Source organism: Artemia franciscana, chromosome 20 (genome assembly GCF_032884065.1).
Source record: "Artemia franciscana chromosome 20, ASM3288406v1, whole genome shotgun sequence".
NCBI classification, from domain to species: domain Eukaryota; kingdom Metazoa; phylum Arthropoda; class Branchiopoda; order Anostraca; family Artemiidae; genus Artemia; species Artemia franciscana.
Genome location: NC_088882.1, coordinates 9,457,420 through 9,481,975, shown reverse-complemented (window position 1 = coordinate 9,481,975; position 24,556 = coordinate 9,457,420). Strand labels below are relative to the sequence as shown.

Here is a 24,556-nt window from a genome sequence, read left to right as displayed (position 1 = left end):
TAATTCAAATCTAAAGGACGTGACTCTACGTTGACAGCAGAATCTAGTCCCAAAATTTTGTAAAATCTGGCTTCAATTTGTTTTTCCATCTCTTTGAGCCAAAATTCACAAAACCCATATAAAGACAGAAAAAGGGTAAATTTATAGCAAACCGTATAACTAGCTTTCGTATAAAGTGAATATACAACTCGATGCCTTTTTTATGCTCTTTACGAATATAATAATCGCTTCTACCACAAATTCAAATTTAAGCACTTTTTAAGCTCTTAAAAATGACGAATTTTCAATTAAAGTACGAGTTATCTGTCGTTTCCGACAAAATAATACTACGTTTTCCCCGCGTCGTTTTCGACAAAATAATACTACATTTTCTCAGTGCTAAAATTATTTATAATACGATTAGTTTAGGTTAGGTTAAAAAGTGCTTAAATCTGAATTTAAGGTAGAAGAGATTATTAGGCCTATATGCTATATTGGTTATATGGTTTGCTATAAATTTATCGAAATAAGAATTTAGGCCAGATTCTCACTAGTTTTACAATTTATTTCCTTTCCTATATTCCAAAGTTAGCATATATCCAAATCATTAGTAGAATCTGACCACGAAATTCTGCAAAATTTGGCCTTTATTCGTTTTTCTATCTCTGTGAAAACTTGTCGAAAAAAACTGGGCAAAAGAATCAAGGCCCTCGTAATAAATATGATAGATGACAGCAGCGGCATGTATTAAATTTAAATAGTTTTAGAAGAACTGGAAGATTAGTTGTTTCAGTTGGGTGGAGAATGTGAACAGAGGAAGATATTTTGTTATGACTCAAGCTGTTTTGTAGAAAAGTGAGAAGCTAATAGTTTTTTCTTAGCTTAGATCAGGGGATATCATAGATTTTATTGTTCTAGCTTTCTGAAGTGGTTTAGGGTAGAAAATTATTTTCAGACAAGTCTTCTTTGATAAGATAGGCCTACCAGCACCAAAAATGTTTTTTTTGTATAATAATTTGTAATCTTGCTGGATTTTCCTTTTCTGGATCAAGGTAAAGTTCTAGACAATTCTAAAAGCTATATTATCTAAGTGGTTAGGCTAGGTTAGCAAAATGAAACTTTCAGGGATTGATCTACCCTACAAACTAAAGTACATCCAGGGAAGGTATTCTAAAATACCTGCCTCCGCTCCATCTCCTTCTAGAGGTTACTGGCCTTTGATGACCTCTAAGAGTCTTTGTTTATAAAAGTGAAACATTGCAAAATAGATCTTCTGCTTAAAATAATAATAAAAAAAACTCTTGATAGGCCTATGTTATGGCTTAAAAATCAGTCAGTGTTCCTATTACCTGAACAATTGTTTAGGGTGATGAAACTATTGTTAATAGATGCATTTTGACTTTTTGAACATGTTTTCTTTCTTGCAAAACTAGGCCTACTACAAACTCACCATTATGGAGTTATTATATACTTGCACATTAGGGGGGGGGGGGGGTAAAGAATAACATATATTAAATACAGTAATGGTTAGTTCACATATTTAATATATGCTATGCTTTACCCCCACCCCCCTAATGTGCAAATATATAGCCCAAATTTGTTTCTAAACTATTACAGATTTGTGATTTCAAATATCCAATCAATGAAAACAGAAATGATTGCAATTCTATATGTGTAAATACAAGAATATTTGGGCTGGAATAACTCCATAATGGTGAGTTTGTGGTAGTTTTGCAAGAGAGAAAAGATGTTCCAAAAGTCAAAATGCATATATTAACAATAGTTTCATGACCCTAAACAATTGTTCAGGTAATAGAAACATTGACCTAAAAATCTACTCAAGTAACAGGAATTGCATTTTCAAAACTAAAATCAGAGAAAAAGAACTGAAAATTAAGGTTTAATGTTGTTTTGTCAAGATTCCAATAGGTAGCCTATAGACCTGTCAAGTATAGAAGTTTTTAAGACATAGGCTTAAAAATCAGAAATGGCAACATAGTAGCTTTGCAATACCTCCCCTGAATATGTTTTTGCCTTAGATTTATTGCTGAAAGTTTTATTTTCCTAACCTTACTGCTTTCCAAGATAGCAAAAAGTAACTTTTTTAGAATTTAACTGTGGATCAACTACAACAACTGCTAAAAAGTAACCTAGTACCATTTGATTTCCCATCAAGCACTCTCTTTAAATATTCTGCAAGAGTTTCCAGACCTATAGTGACAGTACCATCCCAGCCCCCATTGCCCTAATGCCTAAATTAGACAGGGGCATAATTTGCTTTGGGGCAGGGGGCAACTGCTCTTTCTAGACCTTGATTTGCCCTCTATCTATTCAACTATGTATGCAACTATCATCATAAGGAGTGATTCAATAGGATCAAAGTCCTTATTTCACTCCAAGCTGTGATTTATAAGGTAATTTAAGGTAAAACCTTGTCCAAATGAAGGTAGGCCTGCATAATTTAAGCATCAACAGAATCAGATGGGTTTCATTTAGTAGCCTATATATTTACCTTTATAGTACTATAAAATATCTTTTTAGTATTAGCCTGTATAGTATTTTCATGACACCAAATGGCTGATTTTTCAGTTCTTAACTGTCATTTTCACTTGATTTAGGAAAATTGGCTCCAACTTTGCCCCCCCCCCAAGGATTTTGACAAAATTACACCACTGGAAATTGGGTTAGTCTATAAAGTTCTAGGTAGGCCTAAGTCTTGAATTGGGGCTATTGAGGAATTAACTTGTTAAGAAAACAATTCTCACTTCATAATAGCCTATGTAGGACAATTATAGTTAGGCTAACACATTTTTTGCTGCTCCAGTACACTTTACTCCCTACCCCTCAATGTGCAAATAACCTATATAGCCCAGTTATGGTATAGGTTTAGAACTAGGGCTACTGAGAAGGAAAAAGACAGTTCTTACTTCATAATATGCAGAATAAGGTAAATGTTTACTTCTGTTCCAAGTGCTCTGAAGTGCATATTACTGCATATAGCAAGATTCTGATGATTACATAGGCCTATTGTTTCTTTGTCATTATTAAAGAAGCACATCCATTTCTGGTTGACCCTTCTCCTCCATGGGCCAAAACTAAAAATGTGTTAAGTGGGCTTGCTTAAAGTTAGCATTACCTATAGAGCAAAGCATATTAGTCCATGAGCCCTGCCAGCAGCAGGGCAAGGTCTGTATTCTATATTTATTTAATAAACCTTGTTTGAGTTTTTTTTTTTTAGTTTTATCACTCTTTGTTAAATAAATATTGAATACAGACCTTGCCCTGCTGCCTGTAGGGCTCATGGACTAAGATGTTTCACTCTATAGGTAATGTTATCTGTAAGCAAGCCCACTTTATGCATTTTTAGTCTCATTGAAGGGGGATTTTAGAAACATAAAAAAATGGATGCACTTCTCTAATAATGACGAAGAAACAATATGGGATTGTCAGAATCTTGCTATATGCAGTACACACTTCAGAGCATTTGGAACAAAAGTAAATATTTACCAAGAATAATTATAGTTAACACACATTTTGACAGCAGGTTCACTATACTTACCCTCACCCCCTGCCCCTAATGTACAAATATATAGCCTATCTCCCATGCATTTTGCTATAAGTCCCTCTTTTTTCAACCCATTTACCTGTAAATTGATTCTACTATGATAAAATGAAGCACTGGAAAAACACAGAGGAAATATATGATTTTGGTGTCAGCTTAGAATTAGGGCTATTGAGAAGAAAACATGAAAACAATACTTACTTTGTAAAATGCAGAAAAATTGTAGTTAACAAATTTTGAAAGGAATTCTGCTATAATTTACCCTCAACCCTCCTAACATGCAAATATATAGCCCAAACTAGCTGACAAGATCCAGAAAAAAAAACACATGGGAGTATACAATTGGGGCTACGCTTTATTTTTACACATTAAAGAGGGTTGGGGGTAAAGTAAAGTTGAATTGCTCTTAAAATTTGTCAACTTTTCTACAATTCTTCTGTGTATTATAAAGTAAAATATTTTTTTGAACATGATTCTTTCTAAACAGCCCCAATTCTAGGCTTGTACCAATTTCATTACATAGATGATGGGTTTATGCCTTAATCTATTTAAATTTTTATAGATTTCTTATAAATTTTAGATTTTAGAAAATTAAAAAAATTTAATGAAGGTCTTTTCATTGGCTCTAGTTTTGACAATGTAATTTGCATACCCTTAATCTGAACAGGGTTTTAAGAAATATCTATGCTTTTTATCTGAATTTAAAGAATAGTTTAAGAATATTTACAGACTTATTGCAAAGGACAAAATAATGGACTTAGTTTCAAAACATATTAAACACAACAGGTGAGGGCTCTTTTGAAGGAAAACACTGTTGTACAAAAAAGACTAACACCATTAGGGTTCTAATTTGTGCTCTTTGTGATGTTTAAATGTGTAATTGTGACAGTTCACTGCCCCACCCTCTTGTGGTCCCAGATATTGCCCTAGACTGTATACAAAAGGGATGAAATTAGTATTTTAGGTACTATTTCAGTGGTTAGCTCCTCCAAAAGAAAACAATTTAAAGCTCTAAAAACTACTTAACGAAATTGTAAAATACTTATTTGTATCATTCCTAAAAGTGCATTACTTTACCCTCCCCCACCCAATGTGCAGATATATAATCCAAATTAAATATACTTCATGAATTTTTCATAGGCAAGCAATGGCTCTTTGACAGCAATCAGAAGTTCATGAGTTGTATATATAAGCATATAAAGCTGATCTGCATAAAACTCAAATCTGTTGAAAAATCAAATCTTTTTGCATTGATTCTTAATCTCCAGTATTAATTTGAACTAACAGATTCAAACTCTTCTTAATAAGAAAATGCTTAAATGCATCTAAACAAATGAAGTAGGACATAATAATCTTCTTATAATTCAATGGTCTATCAATATGTGTCTTATGTTCAAGGTTTATAGCAGGAATGGGGGTCAGGATGGCTTCAGCTCTGTAGGAGGCCATAAATTATGCAGGTTCTTAGTCCATTTATTTGAATGATATTCCCCTACCATCTAAAGTGCTTTATTAAGACTATTGTTAAAGTTTGTGCTAATATGTTGTCCAAAATACAAGTAGCAACCTATAATCCTAATTCTTTAGCAAATAAATCAGACAAACCCAATGCTGCTTTTATTAACCAATAAAAAGAAGCATGGTCAGTTAGAAACAAACAGAAGTTAATTTAATAACCCTCCCTCCCCAAAAAAGTTTATTAAACAAAAATATGGAGCTAAATTAAACCAAAGGCAAGCATAAATAAATTCTAATGATAATTCAAACTCAAAATGCACAGAAATCACTATCAATGAATAAGTGAGAGCCAAAATGAAATGAAATTACAATCAGCTATCTAGTCAAACAAAAAGAAATTCACACAAACAGCAGTAGGCTCAATGCCCCAAAGTAATCTCATGGCTAGAGCATCATTTGCACTTTACTGAAAGCAAAACATATTTTTAAATTTAACTTTTAAGCATTTGCTCTTTCATAATTCTAATAAACTGAAAATTGCTATCTTAACATTTTACTGGTGTCCAATGCCACAGTTTATAGGGGCCTGAGGTCACCATTCAGAAGCATGCTCCATTAGATGGTGAATAATCTTTCATGCACAATAAGCACTGGATGGAAAACTAGAAGAAAAGAATAACTTTTTGTCTGAAGGACTCTTCCATGGCCAGACCCAAACTTGGAAAACATTTAATTTGAATGGGAAGGGGTTCTGAATTGGTGGCTGGAAAACAAGGTTCTGAGAACTTTTTACTTAGTACAATAGAAAAATTAGTAATGCATGTAAAACCAGGAGTCCCTATCCATAGAGTCCACAAGAGTGGATCAGTATGATTAGAACAATGATTGAAAAGGTCCATAAATGGTGCCAAGGATTGTGTTAAAAAAGTAGCCAAAGTTTTAAATAGATTGAAGATATTGTTTCTGAGCTACATCAATTTGTCTTCTTACTTATTGAATGACTTGATAGCAAACTCATTCACTCTGGGTGTAGGTGAAATTTGGCTACTGAGCTGAAATATTTGGTGAAATAACAATATTCTAATTTAAAATGTTAACTTAACTGTTAACTTTACTAAAGATTTTTGTGTCACTGTCTTTGATGTTCTGTTTGAACATGGAGGATTTGAATCCATGACTTATCCTAGTTCCACCCAAGAAGGTTCAAGGTCTATATTAATTGTAGTCTGTTGTGCCTAAGTTTAACCCCTTGCTCTCTTTTTTTTTGGGTGGAAAGGTGGTTCAAGTAGAAGGAGTGGTTTGTCAGGCATTAAACCTTGTAACATGAATAACCTGTCTTAGTCTTCTGCTCGTGACAATACTAGATACCTTGACAATAGTAGAGATAATGGGAATTATCTTGGAGTAAAGAATCCTCAGTACCAATACCCTATGGAATCTAATGACGATTTAAGCAACCACTAATACGTAGCCTCAACAAAGAAGATTTGTGGGTTTTTTATTGACAACAAGCTCAGTTTATAATTACACACATAGTCTATAGAAGCCTGGGTCAACGAATCCCTTGGTATAATCAGAAGAACATTCTACAGTTGATTGTCAGCAATAATTACCAAGCTTCGTGAAGGCCTAATTTGACCAAAATTAGAGTTTGTAATGTGCATTGGTACTCCAATTAATGATTGTGATCAGTATGTTTTGGTATCTACAACAACAATTAACAAAATACATGAATGATTTTCAACATCTGCCATATTCTACCCAGTTCCATAAACTCAAAATACCACTTCTTGCATACCAATCCAAGAAAAAAGGAGGTTGTATCAGTAATGTAGAAATTAGTCTATGACTATAATAGCATTCTTAGCCTGTTCAAGATTAACAGCACCTCAAGAATAGGAGGGTACCCTTTGACTCTACTTGAAGTGTGCTAATGCCTATCTACAAAATAAATTCTCCCCCCCCCCAAAAAAAAAATATTTATTCTCTTGAAGTCACTTGGCTGGAATGATGTCAAGTCTCCTAATATTGAAGCCTTCAACCCAGCAGTTGACAAAGATCAATGCAGCCAAGGTATATACAATCTTAAGATCAGATTGTATCAATCATCTATCGATGTATAGATCAGCTGAATCGATTGGTCTATGGTAGCCTATCTGTCTCTTTTATGTCAATTAATTGTTATGTCTTGACAAGAAAATATGATCTTTTGGAAACCAGACATCAGTAGGAACATAAAATGTTTTTGAAAAGAAATGGATGGTGCACATGGAGAAGTTTTTACAAAATATTCTTAGTCTATGGGAGGGGATGTCCCTGTAGGTAGAGACATTACTTGCAAGAATGGCTTGGAGAGACAAGGGATTTGCCAGAATCGCCTGTCACTTTCATTAGTTGGTTTGATCTCCTCCAATGAGCAGTCTTTATCATCACTTACTGGTATCTACAGGGATCATTCTTGTTGCTAGCAAGATTGATTTAATATTTTTTAACATCAATACCAGGCAACCACCCCAATTGACCCTGAATATGCTAAAGTGCTTAAAAAATAGTATTAGTTGAAACCTTTTGGGTGATTTTGGTTACAAAATGTTGATATTTCTTTTTTAATAGTTTTTCTCTTTAATAGCAACAGTGTTTTGTTTATATAAAGTTCAACATGTAACATAATCATTTTTGCAGTCATTTTTTAGTGGTTATTTTTATAGTCTTTGATTGTTTTTCTTTTCAGAATGGGAGATGCAAATGATGAAAGTATTTTGAACTCTGGATGGAGTCTTGGGGCTTTTACTTTACCCAGACATCCATTATTTGCTTCTCGGATTAAGAAACACCAAGATCGTAAAGAGCAGAAAAGAATAGCTAAAGAAGTTGGAAAAATTGAAGATGCCTTTTCTAATGGATCTAGAACCTTTAGACGAAAAAAATCATTCAGAGATTTCATTATCCCCAAATCCCAGGGCCAAACCTACCAAGAATATCTTCAAGATGCAGTTGATAAGTCCTTTGCCAACTATGATGACCAGCCTGATTTTGAGGCCATTGAAACTGTCTTACCAGAGAGAATCCCAGCAGTCATTGGGTTGAAAAATCATGGAAATACATGTTTCATCAATTCTATTGTGCAGTGTTTAAGTCACACGGATTTAATGGCAAAATATCTTGTGATGGATAATTATAAGAATGACCTTTGTCACAGAAAGAAATCACTGTTACCTACCAAACTTGATTTTGGTACCAAAGGGGAGTTGACTGAATGCTTAGCAAGTTTAGTGAAAAGTTTGTGGATAGCAAAGCAAGATTCTCAGTTGTCATTGGAGTTTAAACAGACTGTTGAAAAGCATGGTAATCATTTTCGGGGTGGCGCACAACATGATGCCCAGGAATTTTTGATGTGGCTTTTGGACAAAGTCCATGAAGATCTCAACTCTGCCACAAAGACAAAGTATAAGAAAATCAAAGTAAGGACTTTAAACTGCTATTGTCTAAGCTTTTATGTAATTTACATCTAGTTTGGTGGTGTTATGCTGAAAGGATTAAACACATATGTAACAGCAATGTTTAGGGGTGAGGGACTTTAGGGTTAGTGGAGTTTTGAGGTGGAGCACAGAATGGTGCACTGCGATTTTAAATCTGCTCTAAAAAACATGAACATCTCAACTATGTTTCAGTATAAAAATTAAAGTAAGGATTTTTAAAGTTCCCATGTGTAAGCTTTTGTGTAATTTATAGCCAGAATTGGGGGGATTTATGCAATATTGAACACACTTGCAAAGTCATCTTTAATGAAGGGGGTTATAGTAATCATTTTCAAGGTGAGACACATCATGATGCTTATGTAATTTTGCCATGGCTTGTAAATAAAGCTTGTCAAACATTCAGCTAAAAAGACAGAACCACTCTGAATTTTATAAACAATGCTATGATAACATATGCTTATGATTATTTGTAATTTGCATTTACTGTATAAATTCCTTGTTTGATCTCATTTAGAGTACAACTCATTAATTGGCCTCCAAATCAGGTTATATATGACAATAAAGTTTAAAAAAGTACAGAGGAGAAATAAGGTTATATATGAAGATAAATATCTGGACTTTTTCTTACATGTTTTTCACTGTCTATATGAGTGGATTTATCCCCGTTTGAAAGTTTATTTGTTTGGCTAAGTAATTTGCTTCCTAAAGGAACCACGCCAATGCCTCTATAGCCTAATCAATATACTCGCTCTTATCACCTTTCTTATGGAGGGGTTCAATGAGAGTTTTCCTAAAATCGATAAGTACTTCCTCTTTTTGAAAAATCATATTTATAATCTTCAGTAACATATCTCTAACCTCACAACCACCAGAAAAAAAAAAAAAAGATTTACCACACTATCAGAATCTGGGGCCTTGTTATTTTTTCATATTTTTAGTATTATCCCTAATTCTTCCTCATAAAATAAATCTTCCTTCACATCCAAGGTATCACAAACTTTTTTATTTTCCTCTATATCTTTTCCTGCAACTATATCTTGGTTTAGCACATTATCAAAATGTTCCGCCCATCTCTCTTAAACTCTTTCCTACTCACCAATTGTGGCCTCGTTCCTATCTTTAACTGGGATAAGTCCAAATTGACTATTCCTTCTCAATTTATCAACATGCCAGTCAATATTCTATTATTATGCCATCTGGCTTCATCTTCTAGATCTTAGGCAATTTTATCAATGGTCTCTGCTTGCCAGGTCCTTAATTCACATTTTCATATTTTCTCAACATTCTTTACGTTCCTCTTATTTTCATATGATCTATCACTCAAATAATTCTTGTACATACCCCTCCTCCTCTCTATTTAACATAAAGCAGTTCACTAGTATTCCCAGCTGCATTCCAACTTTCTTCCCTAAGATACCATCAGCAACTTCACAAACTATTTTCATGAAATTATTCAATCATAACTTCCCGGAAGGTAGTTACTCTTCTTGAATTTCAGCTTTTAATTAATGGCCTGGACACTACTAGATGGTGATCTTTACTTTTAAAATCAATAACAACACTCCATATACACTGATAGCTTGTATCAATCCTGTCAGTCTTCGGTTTGCAATTAAATAATAAATAAGGTTCGCTGTCTTACCATTACCATCAGTTAACCATGGTAACTTATGGGCCATTTTATGACCAAATACTATGTTGGTTATTACTAGATTGTTATACCTACAAAATTGCAGAACCCTGTAATCATCACGGAACTGTTTTCTTTTTCTACACCGAATTTACCTAGGCTAGGATTATATCCATCCCTGTTTCTATCGACTTGGGCCTTAGAATCTCTTAATAAAAATACAGTATTTCTACCTGGTGTTTATTTATTCCTATAGGTGTAAGTAATATTTATCTGAGTCATTACTGTCTCCATCATTCGGTTCTGGAGGGGCTTGTATTACTATGACTGATACCCCAACGACACATCCCCAAACTCCAGGGACTGTCACCCTAATCAGAGTTCGAAACAATCACCTTTAGGAAAGAAAACAAAAACGAAAAGATACGTGTCCTTGACAAGAAAAATACAAATGCCCGAGAGGACAGCCCCTTTCTACCACCTGGTGTAAATCTCAGAGCATCAAGGGTGCCGCACAGTTCCACTATGCGTGGGAAAGTCCCCGCAACGCTCGGCACAGTTCTGGCACTTTTTCAGTCATAAAATGAACGACTGGCATTCTACTAGTAATATCTTCTAAATCTAAATAAGACTTGGCAGCTTCCTTATTCATCATGAGCCCTACTCCCTGCCAACGCACCCCATCCTTCCAGCATTTTTGAATTTCGCGTGGATATCATAATGTTGAATTTCGCGTGGATATCATAATGAAGTTGTAAATTATATTAGCGATAAACGTTTTTAGAATTCAATGTTGTTTATCCTTCTTATCTGATGTGGCTTGCATGTTAAACAATTCTAAGTGCGCACCTAGTACTGTGTTTTTGCGTCGCAAAAACTAAGTAATCAAGAGCGAATGAAAATGAATTATTGAAGTTTGGTTGAAAGATTTTGAATTTGAATCATGGCTGTACTAGCAAACAGAAGGGGACTTTTATGAAAGCTATTAGCATAATATTAGTATATTACTATATTATTAATAGTAATATAAACTACTAATATACTAATAGTAATATTAGTATATTACGAATATTTGTATATTCGCTTCTTTACTTTTACTTTTTTCATATTGTGTTATTTTATAGAAGCTAGAAGGCACTTCTGGCTGTCAGTAAGGACAGGGCTCAAGCCCTTGCGCTTCTCCATAATCGTTGATGTTTTTACGATTGCTCCAATAATTTCTTAGTGTCCAAATAACTGAACGATCACTACTGTGTGTTTACAAATTCATACCCCCCCTGACATAAGTTTGCGTGTTCTGCATTGTTCTATATTTTGATCGACTCTCACGTCTTTCTCCCTATGTTGCTGGGAGGTTAGCCTTGGGTCTTAGTTTCTCGTTTCTGCTCTGAAAAATTAAGCTTTCCAGAGTGTCAGTAAGCCAGATTATAACATATTTCTTTTGATCATCATTTATATTTTAATAAAAAGCTGTTTTTGCTCTACCATAGAAATTTTCTATTAAAGCCGATCAAACTGAGGTTTCACTTTCTCTTAAAATTTGTCGATTAATTTTGTTGCATGAAAGCAATATGTGTTTTGACTCCCTGCATCAACCTGGGCTATCCACATATTATTGTATTCTCTGGTGTCTTATCACAATAGCCTGTCCTTTCGCGTCAACAATCGGCCGTTTGAGGGATAACTTGTCCGGTTTAATTGGTAACTTATCGATATCAAAAGTAAGCAATTACATATTTTGCCAGCTCCGGATGGTATACATTATCGAATTAAAAAAAGTAAATGAATCGAATGACATCCCTCCACCTCCTGCAAAAGCACAAATATTTGTATAAATTGACTCGTAGCTAAAATATCTGTTTGATAAAACCCGCATAGTTCTTTGAAGGATTAAATAAAAAAACAAGTTTTTTTTAACTTCAAGCAAGAAGCGACAAAACGAACATAAATTATTCCGTATATGAAAGGGGTTGTTCTCTCCTCAACGCCCCGTTCTTTACGCTAAAGTTTTACTCTTTCTTTTTAAAACTTTTAATTAAAACAATAAAAAACTTTAGCGTAAAGAGCGAGGTGTTGAGGAGGGGACAACCCCTTTCATTTACGCAATAATATCTGTTCGTTTAAGTTTTAATGTCGCTCCTTACTTGCAGTTAAAAAAATTGTTTTTTTAATTAGTTTTTGAACGCTTTTGAATTAATGGAGGTTTCAGTTTTTGCTCACCATACATGAAAATTTCACAAAGGCCGTAGAATAAATAGTTGAAATTACTAAAAATATTTTAGCGTAAAGAGTGAGGTATTGACAAGGAGATGAACCCCCTTATATACGTAATAATTTCTGTCCGTTTTAAGTTTTAATGCTGCTCCTCACTTCCAGTTGAAAAAAAAACTTTTTTTTATTTATTTCCTCATTTTTTAAAATAATGCTAGAAAATCATGCGCCCCATAGAATTTCTCTTCCCCCATGATAAATTCCCCCATGAAAGATCCTCCCACGTAAACCCCTTCCCCTGACCCCCCCCCCCCCCCCGAGCGAAAACGACACCCCTGTACACTTCCAAATAACCATTACTATATGTAAACAATAGTCAAATTTTGTATATTGCACCCCTCCCCCGGACATAGTGATTGAGTTTTTTGACTATGCTGAACAAAATGGCTATCTCAAAATTTTGATCTGGTGACTTCGGGAAAAAATGAGCGTGGGAGGGGGTCTAGGGGTCCTCCAACTTTTTTGATCACTTAAAAAGGGCACTAGAACTTTTAATTTTCCGTTAGAATGAGCCCTCTTGCAACATTCTAGGACCACTGAGTCGATACGAATACCCCTGGGGAAAAAAATTTAACACGCATCCGTGATCTGTCTTCTGGCAAAAAGTATGAAATTCCGCATGTTCGTAGATATGAGCTTAAACTTCTACAGTACGGTTCTCAGATACGCTGACACTGATGGTGTGGTTTTCGTTAAGATTTTATGACTTTTAGGGGGTGTCTCCCCCTATTTTCTAAAATGAGGCAAATATTCTCAGGCTCGTGACTTTTGATAGGTAAGACTAAACTTGATGAAACTTATATATTTAAAATCAGCATAAAAATACAATTCTTTTGAGGTAACTATTGGTATCAAAATTCCGTTTTTTAGAGTTTCGGTTACTATTGAGCCGGGTTGTTCGTTACTACAGTTCGCTACCACGAACTGTTTGATAAATAAAATGTTTATAGCCCTGGTAGAGATGCAGGGTAGGGATTTCTGGGCCCCTGCCTTCTTCCAACTGTCCAGATTTTGTCCCATCTTTGTCTATTTTATGTATGATTTCCTTGTTGTTGTTTTTTAGGAGGGGGTGGTTGTCGATACTGCTCCTCTTTGGGAAAAACTTCTGGTATGCGTATCTGGCACAGCCTACCCTAGTGGTAAATGTAAAATAGTAATAAGTAGAGCAAAATTATCATAGAATATCTTTTGTACTATAAAAATTTTGTACTATTGTTGTAAACTTGATCAAAATAGTATGCTTTATTCCATAATTTCTTGGGACACCAATCAACGACTATACTGACTTCTGCCTTCTGAGTTTTTCTACGTACGTCTTACTTGTTCAAAAATATTATTTAATTCCTAATTTTTTCTCTATTGCTTTAATATTTTAATTGACCATTTTATCATTCTTCTTTTAGAACACTTTTGGAAGATCTGATGAAGAGGTGGCAGCTGAAACCCTTCGAAACCATCTACGTTGCAATGCCAGCTTCATCCAGCGACATTTTCAGGTATTGTCCTCTTTTTCCACATCAACACAGGGGTGGGACCCTTTCACTAGGACCCTTTAGCTGAGTGATTTTATATATAAATATATATATATATATATATATATATATATATATATATATATATATATATATATATATATATAATACGATAAAATTAATAACAATGGAAGTATTATACACCTCTTGCACTCCGACAATACTTGGACTATCTGATCTTTAGCTCTATTGTCTTTTTTAATTAAATTTGTGCATTTTTGCGTGTTTTTTCTGGACTTGTACAGAAGGGGCAATTCGAAGAACTCGAGAGGGAGCTCCGAGGTAAAGTTACATTGTGCTTCTATCCTAGGTTCTTAATAGAAATAATTTGAATTCGCTAATCACAATAAAGTTTACATTCTTTGGGACCTTAAGTGAATTACTGTGATAAGACAGCTTAGGCAAAATGAACTAAATTATATTTGAGGTTTTGTCACTGCGTTAGTTGGATCGGAATTAATACATATATTTGTAGCTCAGTTGAAATCTTGCATTTGATCAATACAACATAAAATAATATTTTCTGAAATGGTATATTCTCAAGTCTTCAAAAACACCAAATATTTGAGACTCAAAGTAGCCTATGTGGTGTATCAACGTGTCATATTATATTTTATATAATTTTGTATTATTACTGATAGTATATTCTATATTATTTATATTTACATTTATGTCTGGTTTTGGCTACAAGTATGTCTAATTATCTTGTTGGAATTTTTCTTTTGCATTAAAAGTATTTCTTTCAAGATGGTAGAAGTAACTTTTCATTTATTTCAGGCTCAGTTTCGATCAGCTCTATCCTGTCCAAACTGTTTGAAGCACTCTTCGACCTTCGATCCATTCCTGTGCCTATCTGTACCTATTTTGCGGAAGACAGTGAGACATTTTTATGTAACTGTATTGTACCTGAATCAACAGCCGAGAGAGGTATTGATATTTTTTCTTCCTCTTAAAATCCTACACCTCAGAGGTATCTTCCTTAGAGGTATTGTTACTTTCAATCCTCTTAGAATCCTATACCTCAGAGATTTTGCTACATTTGTTCCTCTTAGAATCATGCACCTCAGAGGTATTGCTACTTTTCTTCCCCTTAAAAAATTAAACCTCAGAGGTATTGCCACTTTTCTTCCTCTTATAGTCTTATACCTCAGAGATATTGCTACTTTCCTTCCTTTAAAAAAAATAAATCTCAGAGGTATTACTACTTTACCTCCTCTTAGAATCTTATACCTAAGAGGTATTGCTACATTTTTTCCTCTTAGAATCCCACACCTCAGACGTATCTTCCTCAGAGGTATTTCTACGTTTTTTCCTCTTAGAACCTTATACCTCAGAGATATTGCTACTTTCCTTCCTTTAAAAAAATAAATTTTAGAGGTATTACTACTTTCCTTCCTCTTAGAATCCTATACCTCAGAGGTTTTGCTACATTTCTTCCTCTTGGAATCTTACACCTTAGATGTATCTTCCTCAGAGGTATTGCTACATTTCTTCAGCCAGTGTTTTCAATTTGATAAATTTATGCCCTTTAAAAATAGTTTCGACTCTTTAAGGAAGTTTTCTCTGAACTCTAGGAGTGATATATTGTTCATGCATTTTACTTTTCAAATTTCATTTCAAGCGTCATACACCTTAATTCAGTATTTTTGTGGAAACAAATTTTATGGTGGCTATCAACTTTTTAATCGGGATTTGTAGGATTATTTGAAGTCTGAGCTCAAAGTGAAGCGCTAAAGACCTAATAATGAGATTTTATTAATATCAAGATGTTTATGAGACTAATTTCAGCCAACCAGATTTTTCAGAGAATTTTTGATTGGCTGAAAAATTCTTTGAAATACGCCGATTGGCTTAAATTAGAGCTAGCTAAATGTCGTTTTTAGTAAAATTTCGTTATGAGTGGGGCATTAAGGAGCAATTTTGTGAGCTGGAAATTGATTATCCCTCAGTGGAAAGTTATCCAAGCAATATTCGCTATTTGGTAAGAATTAGTTATATATGCAAAGCAAATAGACACCTAATGAAGAGTATTTACGCAAAGTTTTTTTTTAGCGCCCAATGCAAAATTATTATTGTTTTGGCTTTATAACAAGCAATGAACCTTACTTTATATTTAAACAAGAAGTTACTATAGTTTTTCTGAGAACCACACAGAATTATAATCTAGGCATAGTTTAGATGAGTTTAGATGATCTGTAGGCCTAATGTGTTAGCTGCAACTCTTCTGCCTATTATGCAGTAAGAATTGCTTTCTAGCTTAGCACTGTCCGAATACTTTACCTCCCCCTAATTTGCAAATACATTGCCCAAATTACATACTTTCCATCTATTCTTTCACTTCTCTTTGTCTTGTCTCATATATATATATATATATATATATATATATATATATATATATATATATATATATATAATATATATATATATATATATATATATATATATATATATATATATATATATATATATATATATATATATATATATATATAATATATATATATATGCATATATCTATATATATAAAAATAAGTTGTCTGTGGATCTGTGGATCGTGGATCAGGTGACGTCATGTTTCTGTGTCGGCTGACGTCATGAAATTAGTTGTCGTCATTTTTGTTATGACGATGCTTAGTATATTGTAAAACACATTAATTTGGTTAATAATATACCATTTAAAACACCAAAATGAACATGCTGGAGTAGTCACTCGGTGAGAGAGGGTGTCAGAACTGAGAATGAAGGTCCCAGGTTCAAATCCTGGTTAGGCTAAAAAGGTAAAAAAGGTTTTTTTAGCGCCCAATGCAAAATTATTATTGTTTTGGCTTTATAACAAGCAATGAACCTTACTTTATATTTAAACAAGAAGTTACTATAGTTTTTCTGAGAACCACACAGAATTATAATCTAGGCATAGTTTAGATGAGTTTAGATGATCTGTATGCCTAATGTGTTAGCTGCAACTCTTCTGCCTATTATGCAGTAAGAATTGCTTTCTAGCTTATCACTGTCCGAATACTTTACCTCCCCCTAATTTGCAAATACATTGCCCAAATTACATACTTTCCATCTATTCTTTCACTTCTCTTTGTCTTGTCTCATATATATATATATATATATATATATATATATATATATATATATATATATATATATATATATAATATATATATATATATATATATATATATATATATATATATATATATATATATATATATATATTTATAATATATATATATATGCATATATCTATATATAAAAAAATAAGTTGTCTGTGGATCTGTGGATCGTGGATCAGGTGACGTCATGTTTCTGTGTCGGCTGACGTCATGAAATTAGTTGTCGTCATTTTTGTTATGACGATGCTTAGTATATTGTAAAACACATTAATTTGGTTAATAATATACCATTTAAAACACCAAAATGAACATGCTGGAGTAGTCACTCGGTGAGAGAGGGTGTCAGAACGGAGAATGAAGGTCCCAGGTTCAAATCCTGGTTAGGCTAAAAAAGGTAAAAAACTAAAAACTAAAAAAAAAACTGAAAAAACTAAAAAAAGGCAAAAACTACAAAAAAATAAAAACTAATAAAAAAATAAAACAGCCGAAAAACTAAAAAAACTAAAGAAACTAAAAAAAGGAAAAAACTTAAAAAACTAAAAACTAAAAAAAAACTAAAAAAAGGAAAAAACTGAAAAATAGAACCAGGTTCAAATCCTGGTTAGGCTAAAAAAGGTAAAAAACTAAAAACTAAAAAAAAAACTGAAAAAACTAAAAAAAGGCAAAAACTACAAAAAAAAATAAAAACTAATAAAAAAATAAAACAACCGAAAAACTAAAAAAACTAAAGAAACTAAAAAAAGGAAAAAACTTAAAAAACTAAAAACTAAAAAAAAACTAAAAAAAAGGAAAAAACTGAAAAATAGAAGAGAAAAAGAAAACTAATAAAATTAAAAATAAACATAAAAAAAAAATAAAAAAGATAAAAACTAAAAATAAAGTAAAAAGAAAAAACGAAAAAAAAATAAAAAAGCTAAAAAAAAGGTAAAAACCAATAAAAAACTAAAAAGAAAAAAGGTGAAAAACTAAAAAAAAATTTAATCTAAAAAACTAAAAAAAACTAAAAAGGTAAAAACTAAAAGAACTAAAAAAGAAAAAAAAACTAAAAAAAGGAAAAAAACTGAAAAATAAAGGAGAAAAAGAAAACTAAAAAAATATAAATAAAAGTAAAAAAACTAAAAAGATAAAAACTTCAAAAAAAAAACTAAAAAGAAAAAGAAAGAAACTAAAAAACCTAAAAAAAGGTCAAAACCAATAAAAAAAAACTAAAAGGAAAAAAAGGGAAAAAATAAAAAATTTATTTCATCATCTACCAATTCAAAAACGAATGTATACCGGGATGACGACCGGGACACAGGGAATATAAATGACACAACTACAACGGGGACGCCGGGGGCACAGGGGGATATAAATGACGACCGGGACACAAGGAATATAAATGACGCCCGGGACGCTCAAAGAGAAATCACAGACTGGGACACCGGGACACAAATGACGACCGGGACACAGGGAATATAAATGACGACCGGGACACAGGGACATAACTACAAAGGGGACGCCGGGGTGCACAGGGGGATATATAAATGACGATGGCGACTCAGGGAATGGTCGATTAGCAATCACCATCAACAAAGCTCAAGGGCAATCATTAGAATCATGAGGTCTGAATACGGATTGTTTTCCCATGGACCATTATATGTTGCATGTTCAAGAGTCGGTAAACCTGACAATCTATTTATATGCACAGACAATGGGACAGCAAAGAATGTTGTATATTCGCAAGTTTTACGTGGTTAAAAACATATATATATATATATATATATATATATATATATATATATATATATATATATATATATATATATATATATATATATATATATATATATATATATATATATATATATATATATATACTAGTTGGTGGGGGCGCTTCGCGCCCCCCCCCCCCCAAGCCCCCCCGCGCGCGTAAGTCGTTACGCGCCATATTAGTTACGCGCCATTGTAGTTGTGTCCCTATGTCCCACCTGTGAATATAGATATATATATATATATATATATATATATATATATATATATGTTTTTAACTACGTAAAACTTGCGAATATACAACATTCTTTGCTGTCCCATTGTCTGTGCATATAAATAGATTGTCAGGTTTACCGACTCTTGAACATGCAACATATAATGGTCCATGGGAAAACAATCCGTATTCAGATCTATACCTCATGATTCTAATGATTGCCCTTGAGCTTTGTTGATGGTGATTGCTAATCGACCATTCCCTGAGTCGCCATCGTCATTTATATATCCCCCTGTGCACCCCGGCGTCCCCTTTGTAGTTATGTCCCTGTGTCCCGGTCTTTTTCTCTTATTTTTCAGTTTTTTCCTTTTTTTAGTTTTTTCTTTTTTAGTTTTTAGTTTTTTTTTGTTTTTTACCTTTTTTTAGTTTTTTTAGTTTGTTTTAGTTTTTTAGCTTTCTTAGTTTTTTTATTAGTTTTTAGTTTTTTTTTTAGTTTTTGCCTTTTTTTAGTTTTTTCAGTTTTTTTAGTTTTTAGTTTTTTACCTTTTTTTAGTTTTTTTTAGTTTTTTAGCTTTTTTGGTTTTTTTTCTTTTTAGTTTTTTTTGTAGTTTTTACCTTTTTTAGTTTTTTTTCTTCTTTTGTATTAGTGTGAAATAATTCAGACGTTTTATGCGGACAAACACGACGTCACTCGACAGACAGACAGACAGACATAACCCACAAACAACTTATTTTTATATATATTTATTCATATTTTTTTAGTTTTCTTTTTCTCTTTTATTTTTCAGTTTTTTCCTTTTTTTTAGTTTTTTTCTTTTTTAGTTTTTAGTTTTTTTTAGTTTTTTACCTTTTTTTAGTTTTTTTTTTAGTTTTTTTAGTTTTTTAGCTTTTTTAGTTTTTTTATTAGTTTTTATTTTTTTTGTAGTTTTTGCCTTTTTTATTTTTTTCAGTTTTTTTTAGTTATTAGATTTTTACCTTTTTTTAGTTTTTTTTAGTTTTTTAGCTTTTTAATTTTTTTTTCTTTTTAGTTTTTTTTGTAGTTTTTACCTTTTTTAGTTTTTTTCTTCTTTTATATTAGTGTGAAATAATTCAGACGTCATATGCGGACAAACAAGACGTCACCTGATCCATCCACAGATCCACACACAGACAACTTATTTTTATATATATAGATATATATATATATAGATATATATATATAGATATATATATATATATATATATATATATATATATATATATATATATATATATATATATATATATATATATATATATACTAGCTGTTGGGGTGGCGCTTCGCGCCACCCCAACACCTAGTTGGTGGGGGCGCTTCGCGCCCCCCCCCCCCCAAGCCCCCCCGCGCGCGTAAGTCGTTACGCGCCATAATAGCTACGCGCCATTGTAGTTGTGTCCCTATGTCCCACCTGTGAATATAGATAGATATATATATATGGTTTTAACTACGTAAAACTTGCGAATATACAACATTCTTTGCTGTCCCATTGTCTTTGCATATAAATAGATTGTCAGGTTTACCGACTCTTGAACATGCAACATATAATGGTCCATGGGAAAACAATCTGTATTCAGATCTATACCTCATGATTCTAATGATTGCCCTTGAGCTTTGTTGATGGTGATTGCTAATCGACCATTCCCTGTCCCGGTGTCCCGGTCGTCATTTACATCCCCCTGTTTCCCCCGGTGTCCCCGTTGTAGTTGTGTCCCTGTGTCCCGGTCGTCATTTATATTCCCTGTGTCCCGGGTCCCGGTCGTCATTTGTATCCCGGTGTCCCGGTCTGTATATACATTCGTTTTTTAGTTTTGTTTTTCTCCTTTATTTTTTTCCTTTTTTTTCTTTTTTAGCTTATTTAGATTTTTAGATTTTTTAGTTTTTTTTATTAGTTTTTAGTTTTTTTTTTCTTTTTAGTTTTTTTGTCCCGGTCGTCATTTATATCCCCCTGTTTCCCCCGGTGTCCCCGTTGTAGTTGTGTCCCTGTGTCCCGGTCGTTATTTATATTCCCTGTGTCCCGGTCGTCATTTGTATCCCGGTGTACCGGTCTGTATATACATTCGTTTTTTAGTTTTGTTTTTCTCCTTTATTTTTTTCCTTTTTTTTTCTTTTTTAGTTTATTTAGATTTTTAGATTTTTTAGTTTTTTTATTAGTTTTTAGTTTTTTTTTCTTTTTAGTTTTTTTGTAGTTTTACCTTCTTTTTAGTTTTGTTAATTTTTTTTTTACTTGTGTCCTGGTCGTCATTTATACTCCCTGTGTCCCGGTGCTTTGTTGATTGCTAATCGAACATTCCTTTTGTCCTGGTCGCTTTCTCTTTGAGTGTCGTCATTTATTTTTTTCTTTTTTAGTTCTTTTAGTTTTTACCTTTTTTAGTTTTTTTTTAGTTTTTAGTTTTTTTAGTTTTTTACCTTTTTTTAGTTTTTTTAGTTTTTTTAGTTTTTTAGCTTTTTTATTTTTTTTATTAGTTTTTAGTTTTTTTGTAGTTTTTGCCTTTTTTTAGTTTTTTTAGTTTTTTAGCTTTTTTATTAGTTTTTAGTTTTTTTTGTAGTTTTTGCCTATTTTTAGTTTTTTTAGTTTTTTAGCTTTTTTATTTTTTTTATTAGTTTTTAGTTTTTTTTGTAGTTTTTGCCTTTTTTTTAGTTTTTTCAGTTTTGACGTCACCTGATCCAGTTTTTTCAGGTGACGTCACCTGATCCACGATCCACAGATCCACAGACAACTTATTTTTATATATATAGATAGTTTTTTTTTTTTTACTTATGTCCTGGTCGTCATTTATACTCCCTGTGTCCCGGTGCTTTGTTGATTGCTAATCGAACATTCCTTTTGTCCTGGTCGCTTTCTCTTTGAGTGTCGTCATTTATTAGTTTTTTCCTTTTTTTTTTAGTTTTTTATTGGTTTTTACCTTTATTTTAGCTTATTTTTCAGTTTTTTCCTTTTTTTTAGTTTTTTTTTATTTTTTATTTTTTTTTAGTTTTTTACCTTTTTTTAGTTTTTTTAGTTTTTTTAGTTTTTTTAGTTTTTTAGCTTTTTTACTTTTTTTATTAGTTTTTAGTTTTTTTTTGTAGTTTTTGCCTTTTTTTTAGTTTTTTCAGTTTTTTTTTTAGTTTTTTATTGGTTTTTACCTTTATAGTTTTTTTTAGTTTTTTAGCTTTTTTATTTTTTTTATTAGTTTTTAGTTTTTTTTGTAGTTTTTGCCTTTTTTTAGTTTTTTCAGTTTTGACGTCACCTAATCCAGTTTTTTCAGGTGACGTCACCTGATCCATCCATCCATCCACAGACAGACAACTTATTTTTATATATATATATATATATATATATATATATATATATATCTATATTCACAGGTGGGACATAGGGACACAACTACAATGGCGCGTAACTAATATGGCGCGTAACGACTTACGCGCGCGGGGGGGCTTGGGGGGGCGCGAAGCGCCCCCACCAACTAGGTGTTGGGGTGGCGCGAAGCGCCACCCCAACAGCTAGTCTATATATATAAAAATAAGTTGTCTGTCTGTGTGTCTGTGTGTCAGGTGACGTCATGTTTCTTTGTCGACTGACGTCATGAAGTTAGTTGTCGTCATTTTTGCTATGACGGTGACGTCTTTAATGGTATTTAAGACATGCGTTCACGGAAAAATGTTTAATTGTAAAATGACTGAAGAACCTACAATGGCAACAGCCGAGGAAGCTGCTCAAAGAGTCTATACCAAAAAACTTGCTGCTGATAGAGAAAGTAAGAAAAGAAAGCGTGCCGAGGAATCACAAGATCAGCAAGAAAACAGGCTTGCAGCTGATAGAGAAAGTAAGAAAAGAAAGCGTGCCGAGGAATCACAAGAACAGCAAGAAAACAGGCTTGCGGCTAAAGAACGCAAAACCGCGCAGTTAGATGAAAATCCACCTGGAAAGCGAGAGTCAAAACATATCAAAACTGAAAATGATAGCGATGACGATTGGGTTTGGGATTTTGACTTGGATAAGGTCATCAATGCCTACCAGATTTAAGTTAAAAAACAAAGGTTCGGCGATACGTACTTCATAGTGACGCTGAAAAATAAAGAAGAAAAAAAACTGAAAAATGTAAAAAAATAAAAAAAACTAAAAAGAAAAAACACTCAAAGATAAATTACAGACCGGGACACAAATGACGACCGACACAGAGGGAATATAAATGACGACCTGGAACCTCAAAGAAAAATTACACACTGGGACACCCGGACACAAATCACGACCGGGAATATAAATGACGACCGGGACGCAGGGACACAACTACAACGGGGACGCCGGGGCACAGGCGGGATATATAATTGACGACTGAGACACAGGGATTGTTTGAATAGAAATTACAGACCGGGACACCGGGACACAAATGACGACCGGGACACTGGGACACAGGGAATATAAATGACGACCGGGACACTCAAAGAGAAAATACAAATTGGGACACCAGGACACAAATGACGACCGGGACACAGGGAATATAAATGCTATTTATATGCACAGACAATGGGAACAGCTAGTATATAATATATATACATATATAATATATAGTAGAAGGAGCACGGCGGTTTCCCACCGGGCTTTGCCGCCAGGCCCCGGTACTTGGCACTTGGCAGATTTCTATATATGGATTCTCATAGTCGCTTGTCTTCTAACCGCAGACAATCTGAGCCTTTTCCTTGATGTCATGACGTCACCACAGGTTTGATACAGTCACCCTGCGAAAAATACGAATTCTTTTTAGTCCTGACCTGTTTGGATCGTTTTTGTGGCCAGTCATCGTTGTTCCTTATTTTCCAACCGTAGATTTCATTTACCTCAGAAAGTTTTGTTTTGTGGCCAGTCATCGCTGTTTCTTGTTTTCCAACAGTAGATTTCATTGTCCATTTTTATTCGTCTTTACCTCAGAAGGTTTTTTCCACGCCTTTTGCTTTAGCAGTTTAGATTCATCCATCATCTCATTTAATTTTTTAATGTGTTACAGATAACAAATACATCTTTTTCAGTCTCCTTCCCAGATCACTGTTCAAAATATCGTTTACAATTCAATTTGATTCTCACTGTCGTTTGATGCATGCCATTTTCTTTAGCTGCTGCGATTCTCACTTTCACCAGTTTTCTAATCACATTTATCTGTGCTTTATTTTCATCAATCAAACCCTTAAATATTTTAAATGATTTTAAATTAGAATTAGCGCCTTTGTAGAATTACGATTTTTTTGTTATTGGAACTTTAACTTGCCTTGGCTTGTATTTTCTCATTATCCGAATCTCTGTTTTTTAACAGTGGCTTACGCAGTATCAGGTTCTTGGCTAACGTCCTTATAAACTCTAATATCGTTATTTTTAAATGCTTCATTGCTTGGAGCTTTTATAAAGTGTTGGACGTCAACTTTTTCCCCGGTTTGTCATTTGTCATTATGAAATACATATCGCAGAAACTTAACTTTTTTTTTTACTAAAGACATGGTAAACATTGATGATCTTATCCATGTCAAAATCTCAAACCCAATTTTCATAAATATCATTTTCAATTTTGG

At 33.2% G+C, this 24,556-nt stretch overlaps 1 protein-coding gene across 1 annotated transcript in view; it reads left to right on the top strand.

Annotated features, from left to right (window-relative positions):
• Nucleotides 1–700: 700 nt before the first annotated feature.
• The window catches only part of LOC136040415 (ubiquitin carboxyl-terminal hydrolase 43-like), a 92,435-nt gene continuing 68,579 nt past the window's right edge, over nucleotides 701–24,556 (top strand). Inside the window, exons 1-4 of the mRNA XM_065724689.1 lie at nucleotides 701–834; nucleotides 7,731–8,460; nucleotides 13,783–13,875; nucleotides 14,689–14,838. Of these exons, the coding sequence (XP_065580761.1) occupies nucleotides 7,732–8,460; nucleotides 13,783–13,875; nucleotides 14,689–14,838 (972 nt within the window). The 5' untranslated portion in view covers nucleotides 701–834; nucleotide 7,731. The remainder of the gene's footprint in view (nucleotides 835–7,730; nucleotides 8,461–13,782; nucleotides 13,876–14,688; nucleotides 14,839–24,556) is intronic.